Source organism: Rhinoraja longicauda, chromosome 32 (genome assembly GCF_053455715.1).
Source record: "Rhinoraja longicauda isolate Sanriku21f chromosome 32, sRhiLon1.1, whole genome shotgun sequence".
Lineage (NCBI taxonomy): Eukaryota > Metazoa > Chordata > Chondrichthyes > Rajiformes > Arhynchobatidae > Rhinoraja > Rhinoraja longicauda.
The window spans coordinates 18,123,724-18,148,237 of NC_135984.1; the positions used below are offsets into that span (position 1 = coordinate 18,123,724).

The window sequence follows — 24,514 nt, forward strand, 5'->3', positions numbered from 1 at the left end:
AATTGTTAACAGTCAACAGTTAACTGCAGTACAATCCAGTGGAATACCTCCCATCCCCAATTAGCAAGTGTACAGGAACAGCGACTGACCCTTCCTGTTGTCTTTGCTAACATGTAGTAATGTTTCCATGAAAAAACGACAATTTAAATATGAAATGTCAAAGTCTACTTGTTGCATTCATCAGATTTTACATTCAAATGCACCGCAGATTTATCTTTTGAAATGGAAACAGGAGATTTGACATTATTACAGATATATCCGCAGCTATACGGGACCATCTAGCTTTTCCATTGAGGTAGACACAAAACACTGGAGTAACTCAGCAGGGCAGGCAGCATCTCTGGAGAAAAGGATGGGTGACGTTTCGGGTCGAGGCCCTTCTTCAGACTTTTCCATTGAGTTAATAGTTCAAAAAAAGCATTTCAGCTGCCCACCTTGGCTGTGACCGTGTGATTATTTGAATCATGCTCTTTAACCAGATCGAACCAAATCAGTTTGGAGTGAAATTGTTCCAGATTACTACCTACGTGCACATTTGATTCTTCCGTGAATTTAAAATTGGTCCCACTTAAAACTCTCCTTGAGATTATACATGGACTGACTAATAAGCCTTTCAAAGGTCGACATAATCAGCTGCAATCATTCTCAATCATTAATAACCAACCATTTTTGAGGAGGTGATTCTCCTGTAACAACTGCTTTCTGGAACATGTGCCCTCAAAACAAGAATTAAATCAAATCTATTTCTTAATCTAGAAAAAAAGAACAGCTAGTAAACATAAAATTGCTTTGTCATGGAAATCAGTTTATAGACCAAACAAGCAAAGTTGGGTTGATGGAATACTGCAGTGTCTTGCTTTGGAGAAACTTACATATATAGTTAAGGGGAAATACGACACTTTTAAAAGGATTTGGGGCTCGTTTATGAAATTTCTGGAGGGGAAAGATTTTACTGAGGCCTTGTAGTGAATTGCTGACTGTCTTTATTTTCATTGTGATTATTGTCTGGTTAGGTTATTAAAGGTGGGAGCAGTTTATATATATATATATATATATATATATATAAACATGTACTATTGCAGAAACGTGCCTTACTTCCTTTATATTTAAAGTGCCTTTAGGTGCCTAAAAGTGACCTTGCTGTTGATCTGCCTTGTTATGTTATGTTATTTTATGTTATGTTAAATGTTTTTGTATGTTTTTTTTTTTTTTAAAAGCTAGTATTCTTTCTAACGGTTATGGGCCAATTTAAGTATTGCTCAGCGTAATTGTTACTGGTCTCCTAACGAGGGGTCTGGACAAGTGTTCAAAAAACACATTCAAATTCCACAAAAGTAGCTGGAAAATGTAGTCAGTTAACTAATTTAATCTGGATGCGCAAGTTCTGATAAAAGTGAATGCAAAAATGCCAGATGGGTTTCCAAGACAATTGTGTTCACCAACAGAGTTAAGGGAATTAAATCTGTTGTCTGCAGTAAGTGTGGGTCAACATGTAACTTTAAATCTTCATTGAAATGACCTGTCAAGATACTCGATTGCTGCAAAGCACCCTAAAACAGTCTGATGGTCAGTCAATTCCAGCTTCTCAATTTAGCTGAAAGGGTTCAGTTCTCCCACTTAACAATGGAAGGTCGCACTCAAGAATATCCAGGGACATACCCAATTGGGAGAGCAGTCTAACAGGCTGGACAGCTACATTTTCATATCATCACATTTAGACTCAATGCTGCAGACATCTCCAATACCATTCCTAAAAGCATCCTGTCTGGACAGAGGTGGTGATAAACAGTCAGGAAGGAATAGATGCATGGAGCGCCTTGCGGCACACGAGCAAGGAAATGTTTTGGCGGATATCAACTACCCACGTCATTTATCCTCCCAGGTCAGAAGCTACTTGGCAGAGGCCTTGAACAAGGCGGGGATCGCTGGTCGACGCGGACCCGGTGGGCCGAAGGGCCTGTTTCCACGCGGTATCTCGAAACAAACTCAAATAGAAAATAAATAAAATTACGCCCGTCCAAATCTGAGTCAATGACAGAAACAGCTTCAAGTACACAGAGTCAAGCAGCATCTGTGGAAAGAGAAACCAGTTAACGTTTTGGGTCAGGGAGAAGAGTAAAGAAGTAACAGTTCTCAAAACAGCTGGGGGGAGGAGTGAGGTCAGAGTCACATAGACTCTTGGAGTTATACAGCACGGAAACAGGCCCTTCGGCCCAACTCGTCCATGCCAACCAAGATGTTCCATGTGCCTATCTAAATGTCTTATAAATGTGACTATTGTACCTGTGTCAACTATTGCTTCTTGTAGTTCATTCCATATACCCATCAGCCTTTGCGTGCAAAAGTTACCCCTCAAATTCCTATTCAATCTTTTCACTCTCAGCTTAAACCTATGCCCTCTTGTTCTCGATTCCTCTACTCTGGGGGAAAAATACGTGGACATTCTCCCTTTCTATTCCCGTGATGATTTTATGCATCTACCTTCGATCACTCCTCAGTCTCCCTCACTCCAAGGAATAAAGTCCCAGATTGCCAAACCTCTCCTCGTATATCAAGCCCTCGAGTCCTGGCCAAATCCTCTTAAATTCCAGCACCCTCTCTGGCTTGAATGGTATCTCTCCTACAGCAGAGCGACCAAAACTGAACACATTCCTCCAAGTGTGGCTGCACCAATGTCTTGTACAACTGTAACATAATGCTCCAACTACTCTCCTCAAATCCTTGGCTGATGAAGGCCGAAAGCCTTCTTCACCACCCGTCACGCCACTTTGCTTGTACTGCGAGATCACTGCTTGACAACACTCTCCATGGTTTCACCCTGCACTGTAAAGGCCCTGCTCTGGTATGCAGCACCAAAATGCAACACCTCAGTCGTATCTGAATTAAATACCATTAGCCATTCCTTGGCCTATTTGCCCAGCTGATCAACATCCCAATGAAATTCTTGACGATCATCTTCACTGTCTACGGTACCACCAATCTTAGTGTAATCTGAAGTGCAAGGTAAAAGCCTACATGGAGATTGATGAAGGTAGCTCAGGGAATAAGCAACATGAGTGCTGACCAAATGGGAGACAGTTTATGGAAAAGAGGTGAGAAAGGATATTAGCATGATGGGAAATTATGAGACAGCAGTTTATCTGAAGTTTGGAAGATTTCATTGAGTGCAAAGGCGGCAGAGTGCCCGGTCGGTACGAAGGAATGTTCCTGGAAAAAACATGGACTTCACTCAGCATATTCAAAGCAGAACCATTACTGAAATAAACAGACCAATTCCCAAATGTTGTAAAGAAACTGGGCCTGCACATCTTGAAGATAGGCACAAAATGCAGGAGTAACTCAGCGGGACAGGCAGCATCTCTGGAGAAGGAATGGGTGACATTTCGAGTTGAGACTCTTCTTCAGTCTGAAGGATGGTCTGGACCTGAAACGTCACCCATTCCTTCTCTCCAGAGATGCTGCCTGTCCTGCTGAGTTACTCCAGCATTTTGTGTCTATCTTCGATTTAAATCACCACCTGCAGTTCTTTCCTACACCTGCAGATCTTGAATTAACCAACATCAAGGAACCACTGACTCTAGTCTGAAGAAGGATCTCGACCCGAAATGTCACCCATTCCTTCTATCCAGAGATGTTGCCTGTCCCGCTGAGTTACTCCAGCATTTTGTGTCTATCTAAAGTTTACCTCACTTTCTTCTCACCAATGTGTTATGGACGTACTTACCTGAGAGAACATTTTCGGAGTTAGTTTCAACATTGGAAGTATCATACTTCCAGCCTGTGGTTGCAATCACAACTGGTAAACTACGCACGTACAGAAATAGCTGTTAGTTGCACAGAATGACAGCAAACACTTTTAGTTTTGCCATTATTACAGCAAAATCCAGGCCATTGACTTTCAAATGATGCAATGCGAATTTCAACGATATTGGATGAAGTATTTCACAGGCAGTCTTGGAGATGGATGTTGTGACCCATGAAATTCTCAAGATCAAGCAACACGCAAGAAAAAAAAAAGGACTTTATTAGATTCCTCGTCATCCATGCATCCAGTGCGATGGATTGACACAGAGGCTCAGGGGAAGTGGTCAGAACTTACTGAAGAGTGCACTACAGGAAGGCTTCCATCTGCAATAAATATCAGCACTCATGGAAAACAAAATTGCCATGTGCTAACTGGCATAACCTAAAAATAGAAAAATGTTCAATTATACTAAACTGGAAAAAACCGGAATTAACTCACAATAATTTATATTAATGTGTTTTCTAAACACACAAGGGGTGATCATCCTATTTTAAATTAATTCCAAACTGTCATTTATGTATCTCCAAGCTTGTGAAATATCTGCTGTGCGGAATTTTCTTGAGGATGCATCCATTATAATGCAAAACTTAGGAAGAGATATGTCCAGAGAGGAAGGATGCATCAAACTGGACACTTTTATTCAAAAGAAGAACCTGCAGGAAATCAACCACTTTTGATTCAGATGTACTTTCGAACCACGTCAACGTTTCTTGACTCATTTATTCTCTGGCTCCACTGGAAGACTCACAAAGCCTCATCGAAAACAGATGAAAGAACATTAATTACTACCTTCGAGAGCACCATTGCAAAAAAAGTGCTGGTGGACTCTTGTAACAACAAAGGCTAATTCTTCGAACGGTGCTTGAAGGTTAATCTACACACTAAAACTCTTGTTTGTTTGTTTGTTCCTGAACTACAGCCAAAACGGTACACGATAGCGCGACAATTTTAGGCCCACCTTACACACCGTCATCACTTTGGTGCTAACGGGAGAAGTTTCATTGAAATTGGGGTTATATTTTTAAAGTAATTCACATTTTAAAGTTTAAATCTATCTCTGAGTGAAGGAGGGAGGGGGGAGGGAGGGCGGGATGGAGGGAGGGGAGGAGGAATGTAGGGAGGGAGGGGAGGAGATAGGGAAGGGGAGGGGAAGGGGGAGGGGAAAGGGGGAGGTAGGGAGGGGGAGGGGGGAGGGGAAGGGGAAGGGGAGGGGGGAGGGGAGGGGGGAGGCGAGGGGGGAGGCGAGGGGGGAGGCGAGGGGGGAGGCGAGGGGGGAGGCGAGGGGGGAGGCGAGGGGGAGGCGAGGGGGAGGCGAGGGGGAGGCGAGGGGGAGGCGAGGGGGAGGCGAGGGGGGAGGCGAGGGGGAGGCGAGGGGGAGGCAAGGGGGAGGCGAGGGGGAGGCGAGGGGGAGGCGAGGGGGAGGCGAGGGGGAGGCGAGGGGGAGGCGAGGGGGAGGCGAGGGGGGAGGCGAGGGGGGAGGCGAGGGGGGAGGCGAGGGGGAGGCAAGGGGAGGGAGGCAAGGGGAGGGAGGCGAGGGGGGGGCGAGGGTGGAGGCGAGGGGGGAGGCGAGGCGAGGGGAGGGAGGCAAGGGGAGGGAGGCAAGGGGAGGGAGGCGAGGGGGGAGGCGAGGGTGGAGGCGAGGGTGGAGGCGAGGGCGGAGGCGAGGGCGGAGGCGAGGGCGGAGGCGAGGGCGGAGGCGAGGGCGGAGGCAAGGGGAGGGAGGCAAGGGGAGGGAGGCGAGGGGAGGGAGGCGAGGGGAGGGAGGCGAGGGTGGGCGAGGGTGGAGGCGAGGGGGGAGGTGAGGCGAGGGGAGGGAGGCAAGGGGAGGGAGGCGAGGGGAGGGAGGCGAGGGGAGGGAGGCGAGGGGAGGGAGGCGAGGGGAGGGAGGCGAGGGGAGGGAGGCGAGGGGACGGAGGCGAGGGGAGGGAGGCGAGGGGAGGGAGGCGAGGGGGGAGGCGAGGGTGGAGGCGAGGGTGGAGGCGAGGGTGGAGGCGAGGGGGGAGGCGAGGGGGGAGGCGAGGGTGGAGGGGAGGGTGGAGGGGAGGGGGGAGGCGAGGGGGAGGTGAGGCGAGGGGAGGGAGGCGAGGGGGGGGCGAGGGTGGAGGCGAGGGTGGAGGGGAGGGGGAGGGGAGGGGGGAGGGGAGACGAGGGGGAGGGGAGGCGAGGGGGAGGGAGGGTGGAGGGGAGGGGGGAGGCGAGGGGGAGGTGAGGCGAGGGGAGGGAGGCGAGGGGAGGGAGGCGAGGGGGGGGAGGGGGGAGGGGAGGCGAGGGGGGAGGGGGAGGGGAGGGGGGAGGGGAGGCGAGGGGGAGGGGAGGCGAGGGTGGAGGCGAGGGGGAGGTGAGGCGAGGGGGGGGGAGACGAGGGGGGGGAGAGTGGGGGAGGAGAGGGTGCTGCACCAATGCAGGAGAGGTTTGGGCCCAACAGGTTCACTTGGTCTCGTAGGGTATTAAAACAGAATAACTTTGTGAAATAATGTGTTATTCATATCATAACTATGCAAGAATGACTTTTGTTTGACTGCACTCCCATATAAATGTATCAATAATTGAATAAAACCTGCAAATCTGCCATAATAACATGTATGGAATGCATGGACAACTAACTGCTGAAATGAGGCAGAACGGTTATTCCACAAACTAACGTAAAATAATGTTACATTTAATGTTGATTTACTAATTGTTATTCTTGCAAAACATGTTTGTAAAACACCTTTCGGATACAAAATAGAGTTAGATTGTCGCTATAAGTAGAAAATATATTGTTTAAAGATGCAAAGAATTACAGATGCTTGCTGACCAAAAAAAACTACACAAAGTGCGAATCAGGCAGCATCTCTGGGGAACATGATACGTGATTTTTCAGGTCAGGACCCTTCTTCAGACTTCAGAATAAATTTTTTAAGTGTGTTTATAAAGAAATATTTTTTTAATTGAAATATTAGTCCATCTGAACCTCATTAAAATGAAAAGACTGGAAGTTAGATTCCACCTTTTTCAGGCCATTCAGGATATCCCCAAGCCAGTTAAAGCATCTTTGAAGTGTTGTCACTGTTGTGATGCAAGAAATGTGGCAGCCAATTTGTATTCAAACCCCGATATGATAATGGCAAATTATTATGTTAGAGTTAAGTTGAATAAGTAACTTCACCAGTCTTGCTTGCAAGAGTCCATGGGATATATCTCCATGAAACTGACAGAGCAGTGGGAACGGTTCAACATCTCCTCTCAGACGTGTCACTTCCAACAGTGAAGCAGCTCCTCGGAAGCTTCTGACTCAGAAGCAGGTGCCACCAACCGCATCACAGGTGACACTGAATCATTTTTATAATTACAAGGTTATTAAATATGCACCACCTCTGATTGTTATTGACTGTACACTGAGAAGGCATCAACTCTAAATATGTACTATTTGTGCAAATTGAATAAATATTGCTTTACAATGCCAATAATTTGGATTGGCAACGTTAACACCATGGCATGTGACATGGTGTGAACATTGATTGTCAAGGTGACACAGTAGTGCAGTGGCAAGGCCAATGCCTCAGCTCCAACAACCCAGAATCCATCGTCTGAAGAAGTGTCTCAACCCGAAACGTCACCCATTCCTTCTCTCCAAAGATGCTGCCTTTCCCGCTGAATTACTCCAGCATTTTGTGCCTATTTTCGAGACTTGCAAATTGTCAGTGTGGAGTTTGCATGTTCTCTGTGGCTACTCCAACCTTAAGGTGGCGCCAGACCCAGGCGACTCTTTGCGCTCTGGCCCCAGTGGAGGATCGGCAATCATAAATAACAATCGCTTCACTCTTTAAAACCTTCCTTTCTCTGTGCACTATGGGGTGCTTGATTAAAAATCATGTATCGTCTTTTCTTTGACTAGATAGCACGCACGCACCAAAAAAGATTTTCACTGTACCTCGGTGCACTAAACATGTTTCTTCTGAGTGTTCTGGTGCGGTCACTGGGATCATTGGTTTTGTAAATTGACCAGCTCAGGTGAGAAATGGGAGAGGGGAGTTGATAAGCGAATAAGAATAGTTTGCAGGGGAATAGATGCCTGCAGATGATTAATGGATGTGTTCTTTAAAGATGCAATGAAAGGTACAACACAGGGCTAGGCCTTTCAGCCCACAATGTCCCAGCTGAAAATAATGCCAATTAAACCTATCTCCTCTGCCTGCACATGATCTGTACCCCTCCATTCCCTGCATATCTACGTGCTTATCTAAAAGCCTCTTATTATATTATTTTTTGCCTCCACCATCATCCCTGGAGGCACACTCCTGGTACCCACTACTCTGTGCAAACATTTACCCTGTATATCGCCTTTAAAGTTTGCCCTGCTCACCTTAACGCTCTGCCCTCTAGTTCATAACATTTTCACCGTGGGGAGAAAAGGTTTTGACTATCCACCCTATCTATGCCTCTCATAATTTTTATGTTCTTTCTAAAATCTCTCCCCTCAATCTCTGATGTTCCAGAGAAATAATCAAAGCATTTCCCAACTTCTCGTTATAGATAATACCCACCAATCAAGGCTTAATTCTGGTAAACCTCGCCCGAACCCTCTCCAAAGCTTTCATATCCTTCAAGTATTGGGGCGACTAGAATTGCACACAATATTCCAAATGCAGCCTTACAATGTCCTATCAAGCTGACTCATGACATGCTGGGTCTAAAAATCAATGCATACCACACCACTGACCGAGGCATTCCATATGGCTTCTTTACCAGTTTATCTACTTGTGTTGTTACTTTCAGGGAACTGTGGACTTGTACCCCAAGATCCCCCTGTGCATCAATGCCGTTTAGAGTTGCTATTCACTGCATACTTTATCCTTACGTCTAATCTCCCAAAGTGCAACACCTGACACTTGCTCATTTTAAAATTTATCTGCCATTTCTTTCCTCATTTCGGCAGCTGATCTGTATCCCACTAGATACTTAGACACTCCTCTGCAACTCCACCAATTTAGGTGTTGTCTACAAAAACGTACTCATCTACATTAAAATCCAAATCATAACATGCATGTCACACACAACGGACGCCCCAGCACAGAAATCTATAGAACCGGTCACAGACCTCCAGCCAAGTTTGCAACTTTCCAGCCTAACCCTCTGTCTTCCATTAGCCAGCTGAATGCAAACAACAAAACCACCACGGATTTCATGCATCTTAATCTTCTGGATTAGCCTACCATGAGGGACTTTACTAAAATCCATGCAGACACCATCGGTCGCCTCGGTAGGGGTCGAGCTGCCTGTCCGTGGGTGTGGGGGGGAAGAGAGTGGAAGTTTTGTTGCCATCCATCACAGTGAGGGGGTGTTTGGAGTCACTGTGATGGATGTTTGTGTTGGGGTCGTGTGTCCTGTGTTCTTTTCTTTTTTGTTGTGTTCTGTGACTGCTGAAATTTCGTTCGGTACCTCGGTACCGAATGACAATAAAGTTCTGTACTGTACACTACCCTACCCTCATTGAGCACCATCATCACCTCCTCAAAAACTAAATTAATTTTGTAAGACACGACTTCCCATGGATAAAACCATGCTGACTATTCATCATTACCTCATACCCTTGTAAATGCAAGCAAATCCCATCCCGAAGAATCCTCACCAATAGCTTCCCGACCACTGATTCAAGGTGCACCCAACTCTAATTTCCTGGATTACCTCTACTTTGTTCCTTCTTCACCAAAGGAACAACATTGGCTACTCTCCAATGGGCTAAATGTCCTACTTTTCTTTTGTTATGAACAAAGACATTTTGCATTTGATGTCGTGGGGAGAATCAGAGCAAGCAATGATTAACTTATGGTAATTGGTGTTAATGACCATGTATCAAAAAAGTTGCACCCTTCTTACCTGCAATGATCTGGGATTCTTCAACTGTTTACAAAGTGTTAACTAAACTATCCCATAAAAATACTCCTTTGTTAAGTGTTAACTCTTTGGGACAATTATTAATGACTCTGAATGAAATTACAGTGAACAAAATCAATTTTTATTGCGTCATTAAAGAAATATCCGATGCCTTGCAGTGTTTGTTTACAGAAACATTAATAGCCAAAATCTAGCAACAACAATGAGGAGATGTAACAAAATTCTGGTCAGTGATTTAAGGAACTTCATTCCAGAGAGAATCGATTTGAGAGTTCAGCCGATGAACAGTTTACAATACGTTGTCAACACCAAGTCACAACATTCAGTTGAGTGCTGTTTCAGCATCTGAGTGAGTTGGAAACACAGGTTGTGATTTGGGGCCTTAAAAGAAGAAAAAGTTTGAAAGTAAGCCTGCCGTTTACAGGGCTGGAGAGAACATGTGCCGGCTGTTTTTGAGGGCGATGCAACAATGACAGATTTCGAAGTGTTAGGGAATGACACGCTTCAAATACAGTTAACAACAGCAACTAAAAGGCGAGCCTGGCAGGGAAGTTGGATTGCGAGCAATTGAATTGGAATTAACTTCAAGCTGCAAAATGTTTAATTTATCACCAAGATAAAGTTGGAAGGGGAGACAATCAATGGGAAATGAGATGAGGACAGAGCTCAGAGTCTGGACAGGAAAGATCCTCAAGGGCAGTTTATTCCAATAACTTGGGGAAAACGAGGCGTATAGCAGCAGTCAATGGTCAGCATCTTCGTGACACAGCCAAGGGCTTCAAGCAAATGCTATTGGTGATGGTACAGGAGATAGGGCTGAAGATGATGGTATACCGCCAACCAGTACTTGGAGAGAGAGCTATCAATCTGAAAACAGCAATTTGTAGTAAGAGTTTGTTAGTGCTGACCACTCAACATTGTGAAAACTTAGATCAACACAAAAGTGCATAACAAAACTTAAAGTTCAAATTTTAGGTAGTTTATAACTTTATTATTAATATTCTTATGCTGTAATCCTCTGTCTCTTCTCACAAGGGATTTCTTTCAACATTATTTAGTAACAGATCAATCCAAAATCAGGACAACTTTGGGAATTGGATTTTGGAGAAGGGAAAATATTCAGCCTCAAAAACAGTGTAAATAATTCAATGGTAAGAAGCGTGTGATTGAAGCCCTTGTTATTCCTTCGCGTTGCCAAGACAAGAGAAATGCAAAAGCACAGGCGACACAGTAGAATTGTATTCTGGATCACCGAATTGATTCACCGAGAGGACTGATCTCTCGGGTGCACTGCCTTTAGATGGCAGGTGGAATAGCATGAAAAGAAATCACAACTAAAATCTCACAGTTGCGACCTGGGAGCTCGTACAATGCTGGTTCAAAAATGGCAGATATTGTCAATAGCTATCCAGTCAACAATAGACAATAGACAATAGACAATAGGTGCAGGAGTAGGCCATTCAGCCCTTCGAGCCAGCACCGCCATTCAATGCGATCATGGCTGATCACTCTCAATCAGTACCCCGTTCCTGCCTTCTCCCCATACCTCCTCACTCCGCTATCCTTAAGAGCTCTATCCAGCTCTCTCTTGAAAGCATCCAACGAACTGGCCTCTACTGCCTTCTGAGGCAGAGAATTCCACACCTTCACCACTCTCTGACTGAAAAAGTTCTTCCTCATCTCCGTTCTAAATGGCCTACCCCTTATTCTTAAACTGTGGCCCCTTGTTCTGGACTCCCCCAACATTGGGAACATGTTTCCTGCCTCTAATGTGTCCAATCCCCTAATTATCTTATATGTTTCAATAAGATCCCCCCTCATCCTTCTAAATTCCAGTGTATACAAGCCTAATAGCTCCAGCCTTTCAACATATGACAGTCCCGCCATTCCGGGAATTAACCTAGTGAACCTACGCTGCACGCCCTCAATAGCAAGAATATCCTTCCTCAAATTTGGAGACCAAAACTGCACACAGTACTCCAGGTGCGGTCTCACCAGGGCCCGGTACAACTGTAGAAGTGAAAAAGTGAAAGAGACAAATAAAGCAGCAAGCAGCTAAATAATATCACCCCCCCCCCCCCCCCCATGTACAGAGAGGAGGAATTAGTAAAGAAAGCACAAAAGATCAATGAAATTAAATATATAATGTAGATTATAAGAGGTGCGGCACAGTGGCGCAGCGGTAGAGTTGCTGCCTTACAGCGAATGCAGCGCCGGAGACTCAGGTTCGATCCTGACTACGGGCGCCGTCTGTACGGAGTTTGTACGTTCTCCCCGTGACCTGCGTGGGTTTTCTCCGAGATCTTCGGTTTCCTCCCACACTCCAAAGACGTACAGGTACGTAGGTTAATTGGCTGGGCAAATGTAAAAATTGTCCCTTGTGGGTGTAGGATAGTGTTAGTGTGCGGGGATCGCTGGGCGGCGCGGACCCGGTGGGCCGAAGGGCCTGTTTCTGCGCTGTATCTCTAAATCTAAATCTAAAAATCTAGATTACCATATGTGTGTAAATTAAGTTCAGTAAAAAGGGGACAAAATGGAGGGCAGCTTAATACCGCTCTGCTTTTGTGTTGGCCGAGACATTTGTCCCTAATCTGGGCGTGCGTGGCATACAGCCATGAATAAAAGATATTACATTGTTGAACAATATATATCTTAAAATTTTATCTGCACTTAGCATTTAAGTCAATCCCCAAGCTACAGCTGGTCAGGTGATGGAAAATTTGCCCTGACCGAATTCGCAAATCGTGACTCAAAAATTTGAACCATTGAATAAAAATTGGCTCTCACAGAACTTGTGGAAAAATCGGGAATAAATCAATACAAAACTTTTTTTTTTTCAACTCTCTCTTCTTGATGCGTACAGATGACAAAGCTTCATGCTATGGGGGGGGGGGGGGGGGGGGGAAATCATTATATAAAAATAATTTTAAAAATCACTGTCTATGAACTAACCCATAACATGGGGGTTGCCTGTATTGCGCCTTCTCATCCATTATGTTAGCCCTGTTCATCTTTACTCTCTGTGCTTTCCATTAGCTAAGACTTTAGACTTGCTAATCCTGCGATAACCCAAGAAAAAAAAAGAAAAAAGGTAAAGCAAGTTTCGAAACTAGTGAAGTTATAAAATGAATGATATTTAAACTCGCAGCTCCAAAAACTTACTCTGCTGACCTAACGCCTTTTTGACCTTAACCCTGCAGCTGATTGTGGACTTTAGAAGGGTTCAACATCCAAGGATGTACACGCCACTGGAAATAAATGGGTCTACTGTGGATAGGGTGAGCAGTTTTAAATACCTGGGAATCCACATCAAAGAGGATCTGACATGGACAACGCACATTGCCGCACTGGTGGGTAAGGCAAAGCAGCGCCTTTACCACCTTAGACAGCTGAGGAAATTCAGAGTGTCTCTGAGGATCCTTCATTGCTTCTACTTTGGGGCTGTAGAGAGCATCCTGTCCGGCAACATCACAGTCTGGTTTGGGAACAGCTCTGCCCAGGACAGGAAGGCCCTGCAGAGAGTAGTGCGTTCAGCAGAACGCACCATGGGAACTACACTTGCCCCCCTGCAGGACCTATACATCAGGAGGTGTAGATTGAGAGCAAGCAAGATTATGAGGGACCCCTACCACCCCAGCAACGGACTGTTCCAGCTGCTACAGTCAGGCAAACGCCTCCACTGTCACGCTGTGAAAACGGAGAGGATGAGACGGAGTTTCTTCCCACAGGCCATCAGGACTGTTACCTATTATAACTCCAGGGACTAAAATTTTGTCTTCTCTATATTAACTTTAATTTATATGCTGTAACTGTAATTCTTTTTTTGCACAATCCGCAGGCGTTGCCACTTTCATTTCACTGCACATCGTGTATGTGTATGTGACAAATAAACTTGACTTGACTTCTGAACTGCCATTCACTGAGGTATTAAACATTGTGGGGGAAAATTACGATATAGACAATAGGTGCAGGAGTAGGCCATTCGGCCCTTCGAGCCAGCACCGCCATTCAATGTGATCATGGCTGATCATTCTCAATCAGTACCCCGTTCCTGCTTTCTCCCCATACCCCCTGACTCCGCTATCCTTAAGAGCTCTATCTAGCTCTCTCTTGAATGTATTCCGAGAATTGGCCTCCACTGCCCTCTGAGGCAGAGAATTCCACAGATTCACAACTCTCTGACTGAAAAAGTTTTTCCTCATCTCTGTTCTAAATGGCCTACCCCTTATTCTTAAACTGTGGCTCCTGATATCTCGACATTGCTTGAATTACACCAAAATGGATGCTAGTTAGAACAAATCATTGAAGCCCTCTGCAAAATGCAAACGTTATGTCTGGTGTAGTTGGCATCAACTATCTAATAGAGTTCTCAGATGCTATTTAAAGGAAAAAGGAGGTATAACAGAGCGAGAGAGAAAAAATCAAAGTACATTGATGCACTTTCAGTAATGTTGTGCTATTCTTAACTTTGAACTTTAAAAGGTGTCCCAAAGAGCCTGCTAAATTAAGTGCACTAAGCATCTACAGTCCACAGAACTGCAGATCTATAGTCAACTAATTCTCACTCAATTCCTTTCAAAGCAAAACTGCAAAACAAAATCCTGTAGATAGACACAAAATGCTGGAATAACTCAGCGGGACAGGCAGCATCTCTGGGTAGAAGGAATGGGTGACGTTTCAGGTCAAAACCCTTCTTCAAACTGAAAGTCAGGGGAGAGGGAGACACGGAGATAATAGACAATTGACCATAGGTGCAGGAGTAGGCCATTCGGCCCTTCGAGCCAGCACCATCATTCAATGTGATCATGGCTGATCATTCTCAATCAGTACCCCATTCCTGCCTTCTCCCCATACTCCCTGACTCCGCTGTCTGCTATAAGGAAGCGTAAGATGTGAGAACGAAACATTAAAGGGGAGTAGGATTAAGGAAAATGTAGCATAGATCATTGTTAGCTAGGAGAAGGTGACAACAAAGCAAACAGAGATAAAATGTAATCGAGGACAGTCAGACTGGTCAGAGAACCGGGAGGAGAAGGGATGGAGAGAGAGAGGGAAAGCAAGGGTTACTTGAAGTTAGAGAAGTCATACTGATACCACTGGGGTGTAAGCTGCCTAAGCGAAATATGAGGTGCTGTTCCTCCAATTTGCGCTGGGCCTCACTCTGACAATGGAGGAGGCCCAGGAAAGAAAGGTCAGTGTGGGAATGGGAGGGGGAATTAAATTGGAGATCAGGTAGGTTTAGGCGGACTGAGCGGAGGTGTTCAGTGAAACGATCGCCGAGCCTGCAGTTGGTCTCGCTGATATATAGGAGTCCACACCTGGAATTGTAGGTAAGTTTGGAGGAGGTGCAAGCAAACCTCTGCCTCACCTGAAAAGACTGTCGGGGTCCTTGGACAGAGTCGAGGGAGGAGGTAGAGGGACAGGTGTTGTATCTCATGCAGTTGCAGTGGAAAGTACCTGGGGAGGGCATGGTTTAGGTGAGAAGGGTCAAAATCCTGAAGCTCCTGCCAAACGTAATAATGCCAGATTGCTTCCCTTAATTTGTAAAAGGCTTCTCGTAATATTTGGTAAGAAAAGTTTTAAATGACTCACAGGTGTGCAACATTAAAGTCAGTTTGCGATCCAAAACATGGTTAATTAGGGCTGCGGTCTCTTTATGGTGTACCTGTATGCATTATAACATGGTGGCTATAAAGGTATTAAGTTTAGACTTAACACAAAGTGTGTAGTTTTGTTTTAAACAGGGCTCAAACACAAAGGATCTTTGACAATTGTACAATTTTACATTCATGTTCGCCATGAAGATTGCCATCTTTCAGCAAAATGTAACATTATTTAACAAGTTCTGCATGACTGTAGGCTGTTGCAGGCTGGGAATGTTATTTCGTGCAAGAAAAATATTTTTGATTTTCACAAATAAACGACATTGACCCTCTGAGGAGTGAAATAGTCAAAACTGTTGGCGTTCCTACTTTTCCTCTGCATTCAACACAAGTACATACTATCTGTACCAATCTCCCATAAAATATCTTTAATCCCTTGTATATAAATCACAATACAAAAATAAAAGGGCAATAAAATTAGTCTACCAAAAAAGATGGAAAATAATATGATTTGCTTGAAATCTTGTCGTAAGCCACAAAAATAAATCAAGAAACTGCTGCAGAAAAGTAACAGCAATTTCATTGCAGTGCCTGCGATTTGATGATATTTTGTTATCCATTAAAATGACAGACCATTACGTCCTTCTCACATGCCACACTTTTTTCTCCAATGTTGGCAGTAAAACAGTCAACCTTAGTTGTTGCAAACTTTGAGTTGTTCCGTACGTGTGCTAATTTTTGCCTGCTTTGCAAAATGGTTTATGCCATTGTTAATGGCACTGCTTCCGATGATTTGTTACGTATCATAGAAACAAGTTGTTTGCAAGTCTCCTAAAAAAGTAAATCCTCGTTATAACAGACCATTGGGGGGGGAAAGGCGGCCGCTATTGCCAATTGCATGCTACAAAAGAGCAAGATATTATCATTGTGTGAGTGGTAGAACTGCAGTTGCTGCTTAATACACAAAAGGACACAAAGTGCTGGAGCGTATCTGGAGAATATCGATTGGTGGTGTTTCAAGTCGAGACCCGGGGCAGAGGGGAGAATCGGCGGAGCCAATGGTCGCGGCCCGCGGGTGGCCGGAGTGCAGGTAAGGGTCGGCGGTGGCAGCAGAAGGTCTGAGCTGGAAGCAGTACAAGCCAGGAGTGGCGTGGGGGAAGCCCGATCTGTAAGTGGCTGGGTAGGCGGCGCCAGCCTGAGTTGGTATCGCCAGCCCGGACTGTAAGCTGTAGACTGTGTGCAAATTGGGGGGGGCATTGGCAGCCATCTGCTCCAGCTGAAATCTGTTATAACGAGATCCATTAAAAAGAGGGTTTACTGCAATTTGTTTGAACAGATTAAAAGCTCACAACATGAACGGTATACATGCGCCAGGTAATGCAAAAACATTAGTGGCATTTGTTTCAATTCAATGGATGGAAGACCGAGTAAATATATCATTGAAGTGAGGTCCATGGAGTGAGACAGTTTTTTTATTACATTGATCGGAGGATATGGGTACAGGAAACATCAGCATTTAATGCCCATCCCCAACGGACATCATGGTTCTCTAAAACATTTCAGAGCACAATTGCATCAACCACATGTCTATGGATCTGGAGTCACTTGCAGCCCAAGGACAATGGATTCAATACCCACACAGAAGTTATTAAAGCTGGTGGGTGCTCAGAACAATCTGTGAGCTTCATGGTATACCATTAGCCCTAACTAACTAATTATATATTACATAATTAACTAAAATTCCTTCCTTTGGGGAATTTCTCATATCTCTGACTAACGTTGAGTCCTCTTCGGCTGTTCATCAAGCAACTTGACTCAGCCTCCTTCTTGGTTCTTGGTCCTCCAAAATATTCAAAATGCAATTTAAACTGGAGGTGACGGAGTCTGGATTTAAGCAAGAAAGGATTCTTAAGCAAGAAGGGTTTACCATTGATTTGGTAGTTAGATTGAAACCTCGGAAAACGAACAATGCTTCATATACTTAGAGAGATAGTGAAAGAAGAGACACAGCACAGAAATGGACTCTTCGCTGTGTCCATGCCGACCATTCAGTCTCCAATTTCACACTCACCCTACCCTAACGCAATTGATGGTCCCCACATTCCCATCGATCAACACCATTCTTCCAAATCCAACCAGAAGGGGCAATTCATACAGGGTCCATAGAGGCCAATTTGCCTGGCAACCCACATATTATTGGAATATTGGAGGGACCCAATGCATCAACATAAAATCTATCCTGTCATAGGGAGAATGTAAAAACTCAACACAGACAGAAACAAAGGTTGGATTGAGTTCCGGGGCAGCAATTCTTCTGTCTTTGCCACCCCACTGGATCTTACAATTTTGTGTTCATCAACTGAAATGTTACCAACTTCGTGTGGATTTAATTAGGAACTCATTAAAATTGTCACAGTCCCCAGTTAATTCATCTTCATGTTAAAACAGAAAATGCTGGAAATACTCAGCAGGTCGGGCAACATCTGTGGAGGGAGAAACAATACACATTGGACCAGAAATTGTGCACTGTTTTACCTTCCACAGATGTTGCCTAATGTACTGTGCACTTCCAACAGTGTCTTATTTCAGATTTCAAACTTTTTCACATTTTCAGTTGCATGATATTAATTTACATTTTAGAATGTTTCCCAATGTACTTCCATTTAACATTTGAATTTGTAAATGGAAGACAACTAGAGTGGCACAGTGGCACAGCGGTAGAGTTGCTGCCTTACAGCGCCAGAGACCCGGGTTCCATCCTGACAACGGGTGCTGTCTGTACGGACTTTGTAGGCTAATTGGCCAGGTAAAGTTGAAAATTGCCCCTCATGTGTGTAGGATAGCATAGGTGTGCGGGGATCGCTGGTTGGCACAGACACTGTGGGCCAAAGGGCCTGTATCTCTAAACTAATCTAATCTGTATCTCTAAACTAAACTAATGGCTACAATATGGCTTGAGCAAAGTTATAGCCTATCTTTGCAAAATATATTACAATGTTATATCTCAAATTACTGAAATGAACAAAAACAGCTACTTGTATTAACTCCACAAAATGCTTAATAGTTTTTGTCCAATCGATTTTGTCCAGTGTAAAATCGATATTATATTTTTGCATTAATTATCACTTAGAATATTCATTAAACATATTTCATCCACAGGGATAGCATTGATGTTTTAACTGTCACAGTGAAATTTCTTCATTCTGGGCACACAGAACTGCAACAATATTCCAGGAGCATTCTGCTGAAGGTCGTGGATTCTTATGGTTCCTCTCAGGTGAACTGCACCTGATACTAAAGACTGGGTTAAATTTTAGTTTGATTGTAACTTTGTGGAAGAACCAGGTTTGCAAACAACTGAGGATTGGCCAAACCAGAATTGGTAAACTGACTTCGCATTCCAAGTGGGATAGTTATTGTTTTCCACCAAATTCAGGCAGGAAAGAAATGGAGCCATGGAAGGAAAGGAATAAACCTTATGGGGTGTGTTTGAATGGTGACTCTTGCTTGAGTGGACGTCTTGGTGCAGTCTACGCACGTAATTCGCCAATGATGCAGCTTCATGCTCACCCGGCTCCAAATATAATTTCAGCAAAATAAATGGAGTGGAGGAATTAATCTGTGCTTCCTCACATGGAGCCTGCTCAGGAATTCATGAAAGTTTCCTGACTGAGATAGATATGCTGAAACAACAAGCTCCGCCCCAGGACTCAAACACTTAGCGAAAATTGCACTAGACAATTGATATTCATGCAACACCATCTTTAACGTTACAGTCCTGCAAACTATCAGGTATAATGCAGTCAATATAATAGGACTCAGCAGCTTAAAGTCAGCAACAGAAACAACCATAAAGGAAATCTTCCATTGCTCACCGTGTGATTGGGCTGTGGGTGATGGACAAACTTTTTGAAGCAAATCAAGTTAAATCTAAAGGCTTTGGATGCCCATAGTGTATCATTGCTAATGCTTGTTGAAATCCCATGGTATATTCATCTTACCGATCAACAACAAAGCTCTATCATACATGCACACATAGAGTATCTCCATTCAAAAGCAAACAGTGATACTCTTCTCTGACTTGCATTGGTCTTTGAAGAAAATCCATTGCACCCCACCAAGTAATACAGTGTAAACGGATCAGGGATATTTTGTAACTTGTAGTTAGTAACCCATAGTTAGTCCATTCCGATGAACAATTATTCAATAATGAATTCGATTTTTTGTCCACCATTATGAATTGACGTCCATTTATTGCATTGATGTTAAAAATAATGATACTCATTGGCTATGTAAAGTTCTGCTGACATGGTCATCCATTGGCCTGCAGTGTCCAGAGATTTAGTGACCACAACTACAGGTATAATTTTGAAACATTGCAAAGCTGTACAAAGAATCTGTGGATGAAAATGGACATGTCTCCTTTGGATAGAAAGGGCCATCAATGTTCTGCAGTTCATTGTTAACAATTGGAGGACAAGTCAGTGGATATTTTTAAGGTAGAGACAGATAGATTCTTGATTAGTACAGGTGTCAGAGGTCATGGGGAGAAGGCAGGAGAATGGGGTTAGGAGGGAGAGATAGATTAGCCATTATTGAATGGCCTAATTCTGCTCCCATCACTTGTGATCTTATGATCACATAGGACAATTATTGCATGGAAATGTTTTCAACATTTGTGTGTTATCAACATCCTACGTTTTTGCATGAAGTGGGAGCAGTTAAATTCACATATTGCTGGAAATTGATTGCAAGCAAAATAATCAAAGTTAGAATAATGATCAAACACAAACCTGCAATTCCCATCTTAAATATTTTCTTCTGGTTTGATGCCATAAAATCAACCATTTCCTGCTTATTGTTGAGTTTGTCACAGATGTAATATTCGTGAAGTTTTCCCCAATGAAATTAATATTCTTCTCAAGCCAAAGAAATGCATTCAGAGCTATCAAACACTTTTATATTAATCCATGTCAACCTATTTAAGATTTATAAAGATTACATTATAGGAGTACTTTTTTGTCTTTATAAAACCAAAAAAACGAAATAATTTTCATGCCTAACTGCCAAGACCCCAATGATCAATAAATATTAATGACATTATAATTGCAAATATTATGCAGCTGTAATTGCAATGCTAATGGTCCACTAGATTTAGATTTATAGGACTACAAATTCCAAGTTTGTCACAGTGTATAACCTTTTTAGTGACTATTGAAAATAAAATCAGCAAAAGTACTTAAAATTACAAGCTTCAAATATTTGTCCTCGGTTACCGAGCCAATATCCTGTAAATCAATGCAACAATAACATTAACATTACATGCTGTCACTGGTACAGGAAGCATCACATAACTTTAAGAATAATAATATTCCTGATATGCTATCATCGGAATGGTACCCCTCTGTCAATATGGCTCTGTTCTGAGAAGGATTGCATTAATAAAATCAATAACAGTGGACAGAGGGAGTGCTCTACACTAAGGCCACAGAGCGCAAGCAATGTGCACAAATTGGCCTATTGATACGAGTCGCACAGAGATGAATTTCCAAGCGTTTTCTAACTACAACAACAGCTTTATCTTTTCTTTAAAGGACTGCAGCCTTTAGTAAAATATATATCTCAACGACTGGCCGATTCTCTCTGGCGAAGGATATATTGCACTCATAACGTTTTTCGATTGGAACTGCAATAACATTAGCACAGCGCAACAATACTTAACACACAGTGAAATAAAACCCACAAACATCATTTACTCAGTTCCACAAACGACTGGTCATTCTTTAAATATGACCCCCTCTCTCTGCCTTCGCCCCTGCTCCCCACTCCACTCCTGTTCAGCGGTTCAAGACACACACACACACACACACACACACATAATATTTGAAAACTTGCCGGCAATTCTATATATCATTTTACATCACCTCGCCTAATGTCAACCTCTCAAGAAACTTATAGAAGCCCCATATGCATCAACGCTGTTGCAAATACAGGCGGCAGACAGCACATTGGGCACTGACCAAGAATATGGGGGAAAGTGGAAAATAAATCAGCAGTTTTCAACTGGGGAAGATTTACACCCACACTGGCTGGATAACTAATTAATATCATTAACATCAAAGGGAGGAAAAAAACAGCGGCCGTCGTAGTCAGAAGCTGAAAGACAAAGTGAGCAAAATCGCAGTTTTGTCTTGTATATAAACAGGAGGATGTTCCGGAACCGCTTCTCATAAAATCCCAGCAACAAAACATCCAAGGAAGGCTGGAGTCGAATTGAATTCCTGGGGAAAAGATACCTGTGCAACGTGCAGATAATCCCCGTCCTTGCAGACAGATTTACCAGTCCATCCAACCACTGGTATATTAATCCAGCAAAGAGACCAGATCACACAAAAACACACACACACAATTAAGATACTCCGCTTAGGAGACGAGGAATAAGCGAGCAATAAAAGGCGATAGTGCAACTTTCTCATTCAATGACATTTGAACGCAAGGCTCCCGGACAGTGCATTGGGATGGAGTTGTTCCCCTTACCTGAGTACGGCGTTATCCCCCTGCCTCACCGTCACGTTGTCCATTGCTTTGGGCATGTTGCTGTCACTGCGGCCGACCGGCTCCCCTGCAGGCACAAGGAAAAGTAACCTGAGCGCTAGTAACATCAGCCACCTGCCGGGATGAGAGCCCGTGGGCTGCGAGCCGGGCACAGGTCCCATGGTGGTCGGGGAGATCAGCAAACACAGCCGCATCGCCAGTCCAGAGCAGAGCAGAGCAGAGCCTCCAACCGCAAACTGTCCACACAAGAACACCACCAAGAAGGGGAAAAAAATCACCACCAACACTTCCACAAACGGCAACCTGGTGCAGGCACTGGGAAAAAAAACTCCAAGCGACCAAAAAAAAAAACACAAGGGGGAGATGAGAAAAATATCCAACAATATATAAATCTGTTCCACAAAAAAATAGATTCAGGCTGAGTGTATCCAAACTGGGCACAAGAGCACAGTCGCCTCTTAGGTCGCAGCAAGAGAAGGAAAAAAAAGTCAAGCCAGGATTTAAAAAGGATTCTCCTCTTGAAGAGAGAGGGAGGGAGGGAGGGAGGGAGGGAGAGACGAGCTGCTGCAGTCCGAGCCAAAAAAAAGCTGTGTTCAGAGAGGGAGAGAGAGAGAGAGATGACAAGAGGCACTTGGACGCCGCTGCCTTCCTTCTCAGTTACTGCCTGAGCAGCGTTACCACCAAGTCCTTCCCATTCCAGCACCGTCACTCACACACACACACGGCAGCCGCCTCCCTCCCTCCCTCAGTGACCAGAGCTGGAGTTACACTGGTGTGGACAGCAAGCATATGGGTTAAACACCGCCTCACCATCACTCCCCCTGCCACAACACGGGCTGCAATTCACCCTTGTCTTCAGAGTTTAGCAAAATGGGATTGGCTTTTTTTTAAAAACACCCTTTCCATTTACAGCCAAATACAACCGTCGGCACAGTCAGCCCTCCAGTAGAGAGAGAGAGAGAGAGAGAGAGAGTTACACGCAAGCAGCAGCGATTACAACACACATCTCCCATTCCCAGATATCTTGTCCTATTGCGACGGGCAGCGGTGAAGTCCTTTCGCATCGTGCATTTGTCCCCACTGCCCGGCGCCTGCTGACAGCGGTCTCTCTCTGTTTGACACTCTCTCTCCCTCTCCCTCCCTCTCTTTCTCCCCCTCTCTTTCTCCCCCTCTCTTTCTCCCTCTCTTTCTCTCTCTCTCTCCCTCTCTGTCTGTCTCTCTGTCTGACTCTCTCTCTCCCTCTCTCCCCCTCTCTCGTTACCCCCTCTCTCTCTCTCTCTCTCTCTCTCTCCCCCTCTCCCTCTGTCTGACTCTCTCTCTCCCTCTTTCTCTCTCCTCTCTTTCTCTCCCTCTCTCTCCTCTTTCTCCCCCCCCTCTCTTTCTCCCCCCCTCTCTTTCTCCCCCCCTCTCTTTCTCTCCCCCACTCTTTCTCTCCCCCACTCTCTCCCCCTCTTTCTCTCCCCCTCTCTTTCTCTCCCCCTCTCTTTCTCTCTCTCTCTCTCTCTCTCTCTCTCTCTACACACACAACAGCTTTTAGTTCGCTATTGAATCCATTTTAAACCCCATCACCACCAGAGTCAGCAGGGGTGTTTAACCCATGCTTTATCATGTCTTGCGAATATGTTTCACATGCCTGATGAACAAGTGAACTTCAGTACCGCCAACCACCGCCGCCACCCCCTACCACAAATTACCACACTGGTCGATAATACCTGGATCCATCAGCTGAAGTTTGTCGCACTTTTGCTTGTAACCTTTTCCGAGCTCAACAGTACGAGAGTCATTGATTTAAACTGCTTGCCTTACCTATGGAGTCGGCTCAATGATGAAGAACATCGACAGCGAATATGTCTGCACGATACTTATTTTACAGCGGGTTGTATTACTGAGTAAAGTAATGTTACGATGGAGCTGAACCCTAGTTCAAAGTCCTCACTAGGTTTTGTATGGGAAGGGACTGCAGAGGGACACAAAAAGCTGGAGCAACTCAGCGGGACGGGCAACATCTCTGGAGAGAAGGAATGGGTTCTCTCTCGACCTCGACCCGAAACCATTCCTTCTCTCCAGTGATCCTGCCTGTCCCGCTAAGATACTCCAGCTTTTTGTGTCTACGGGTTAAACCAGCATTTGCAGTTCCTTCTTACGCAAGGAACTGCAGATGCTGGTTTACACCGAAGATAGACACAAAAAGCTGGAGTAACTCAGCGAGACAGGCAGCATCTCTGGAGAGAAGGAAGTCTTCAGACTAAGAAGAGTCTGGACTCGAAGCATCACCAGATTAGGTGAGTGCTGGGAATAATGTTCAGCGGGTCAAAGTGAGCCACACAACCATTAATTTTAACAGTATCAATAACTACTTATAAGGTTCTGAATAGTAACATGAACTGGAATGGCACAGATAAAAGAGCAGACATATGATAACAAAGACAAATGTGTTTGTTGCAAATAGACCGATAGCTCGCTGCTTGAATTGTTAAATAACACTTCAATTTTTGATTTTGTTGACATGCACTGCAGGGACTCAGTGTTATCTTGATATCAACTTGCTATCTTTACATAATCATCTCCCTAATCCATCACATCAAATTATCTCTCGATAGTGAAGACACAGTGCTAAAGGGCAAGCCGTGGGAACATCTCCCGGCATTCGATTAAAGTGGATGCTGGCAGGATT

At 44.3% G+C, this 24,514-nt stretch overlaps 1 protein-coding gene across 7 annotated transcripts in view; it reads right to left on the reverse strand.

Annotated features, from left to right (window-relative positions):
• The window catches only part of LOC144608834 (opioid-binding protein/cell adhesion molecule-like), a 1,854,101-nt gene that overhangs the window by 819,404 nt on the left and 1,010,183 nt on the right, over nucleotides 1-24,514 (reverse strand). Inside the window, exons 1-2 of one of the 7 annotated variants that reach the window (XM_078427010.1) lie at nucleotides 23,553-23,577; nucleotides 21,823-21,907 (exon numbers count right to left, since the gene is read on the reverse strand). In XM_078427010.1, the coding sequence (XP_078283136.1) occupies nucleotides 21,823-21,907; nucleotides 23,553-23,562 (95 nt within the window). In that variant the 5' untranslated portion in view covers nucleotides 23,563-23,577. Of the gene's footprint in view, nucleotides 1-21,822; nucleotides 22,600-22,650; nucleotides 22,992-23,552; nucleotides 23,578-24,514 lie in introns of those variants that run through there. The other 6 variants (XM_078427011.1, XM_078427009.1, XM_078427012.1 and 3 more) reach the window with 6 other exon arrangements.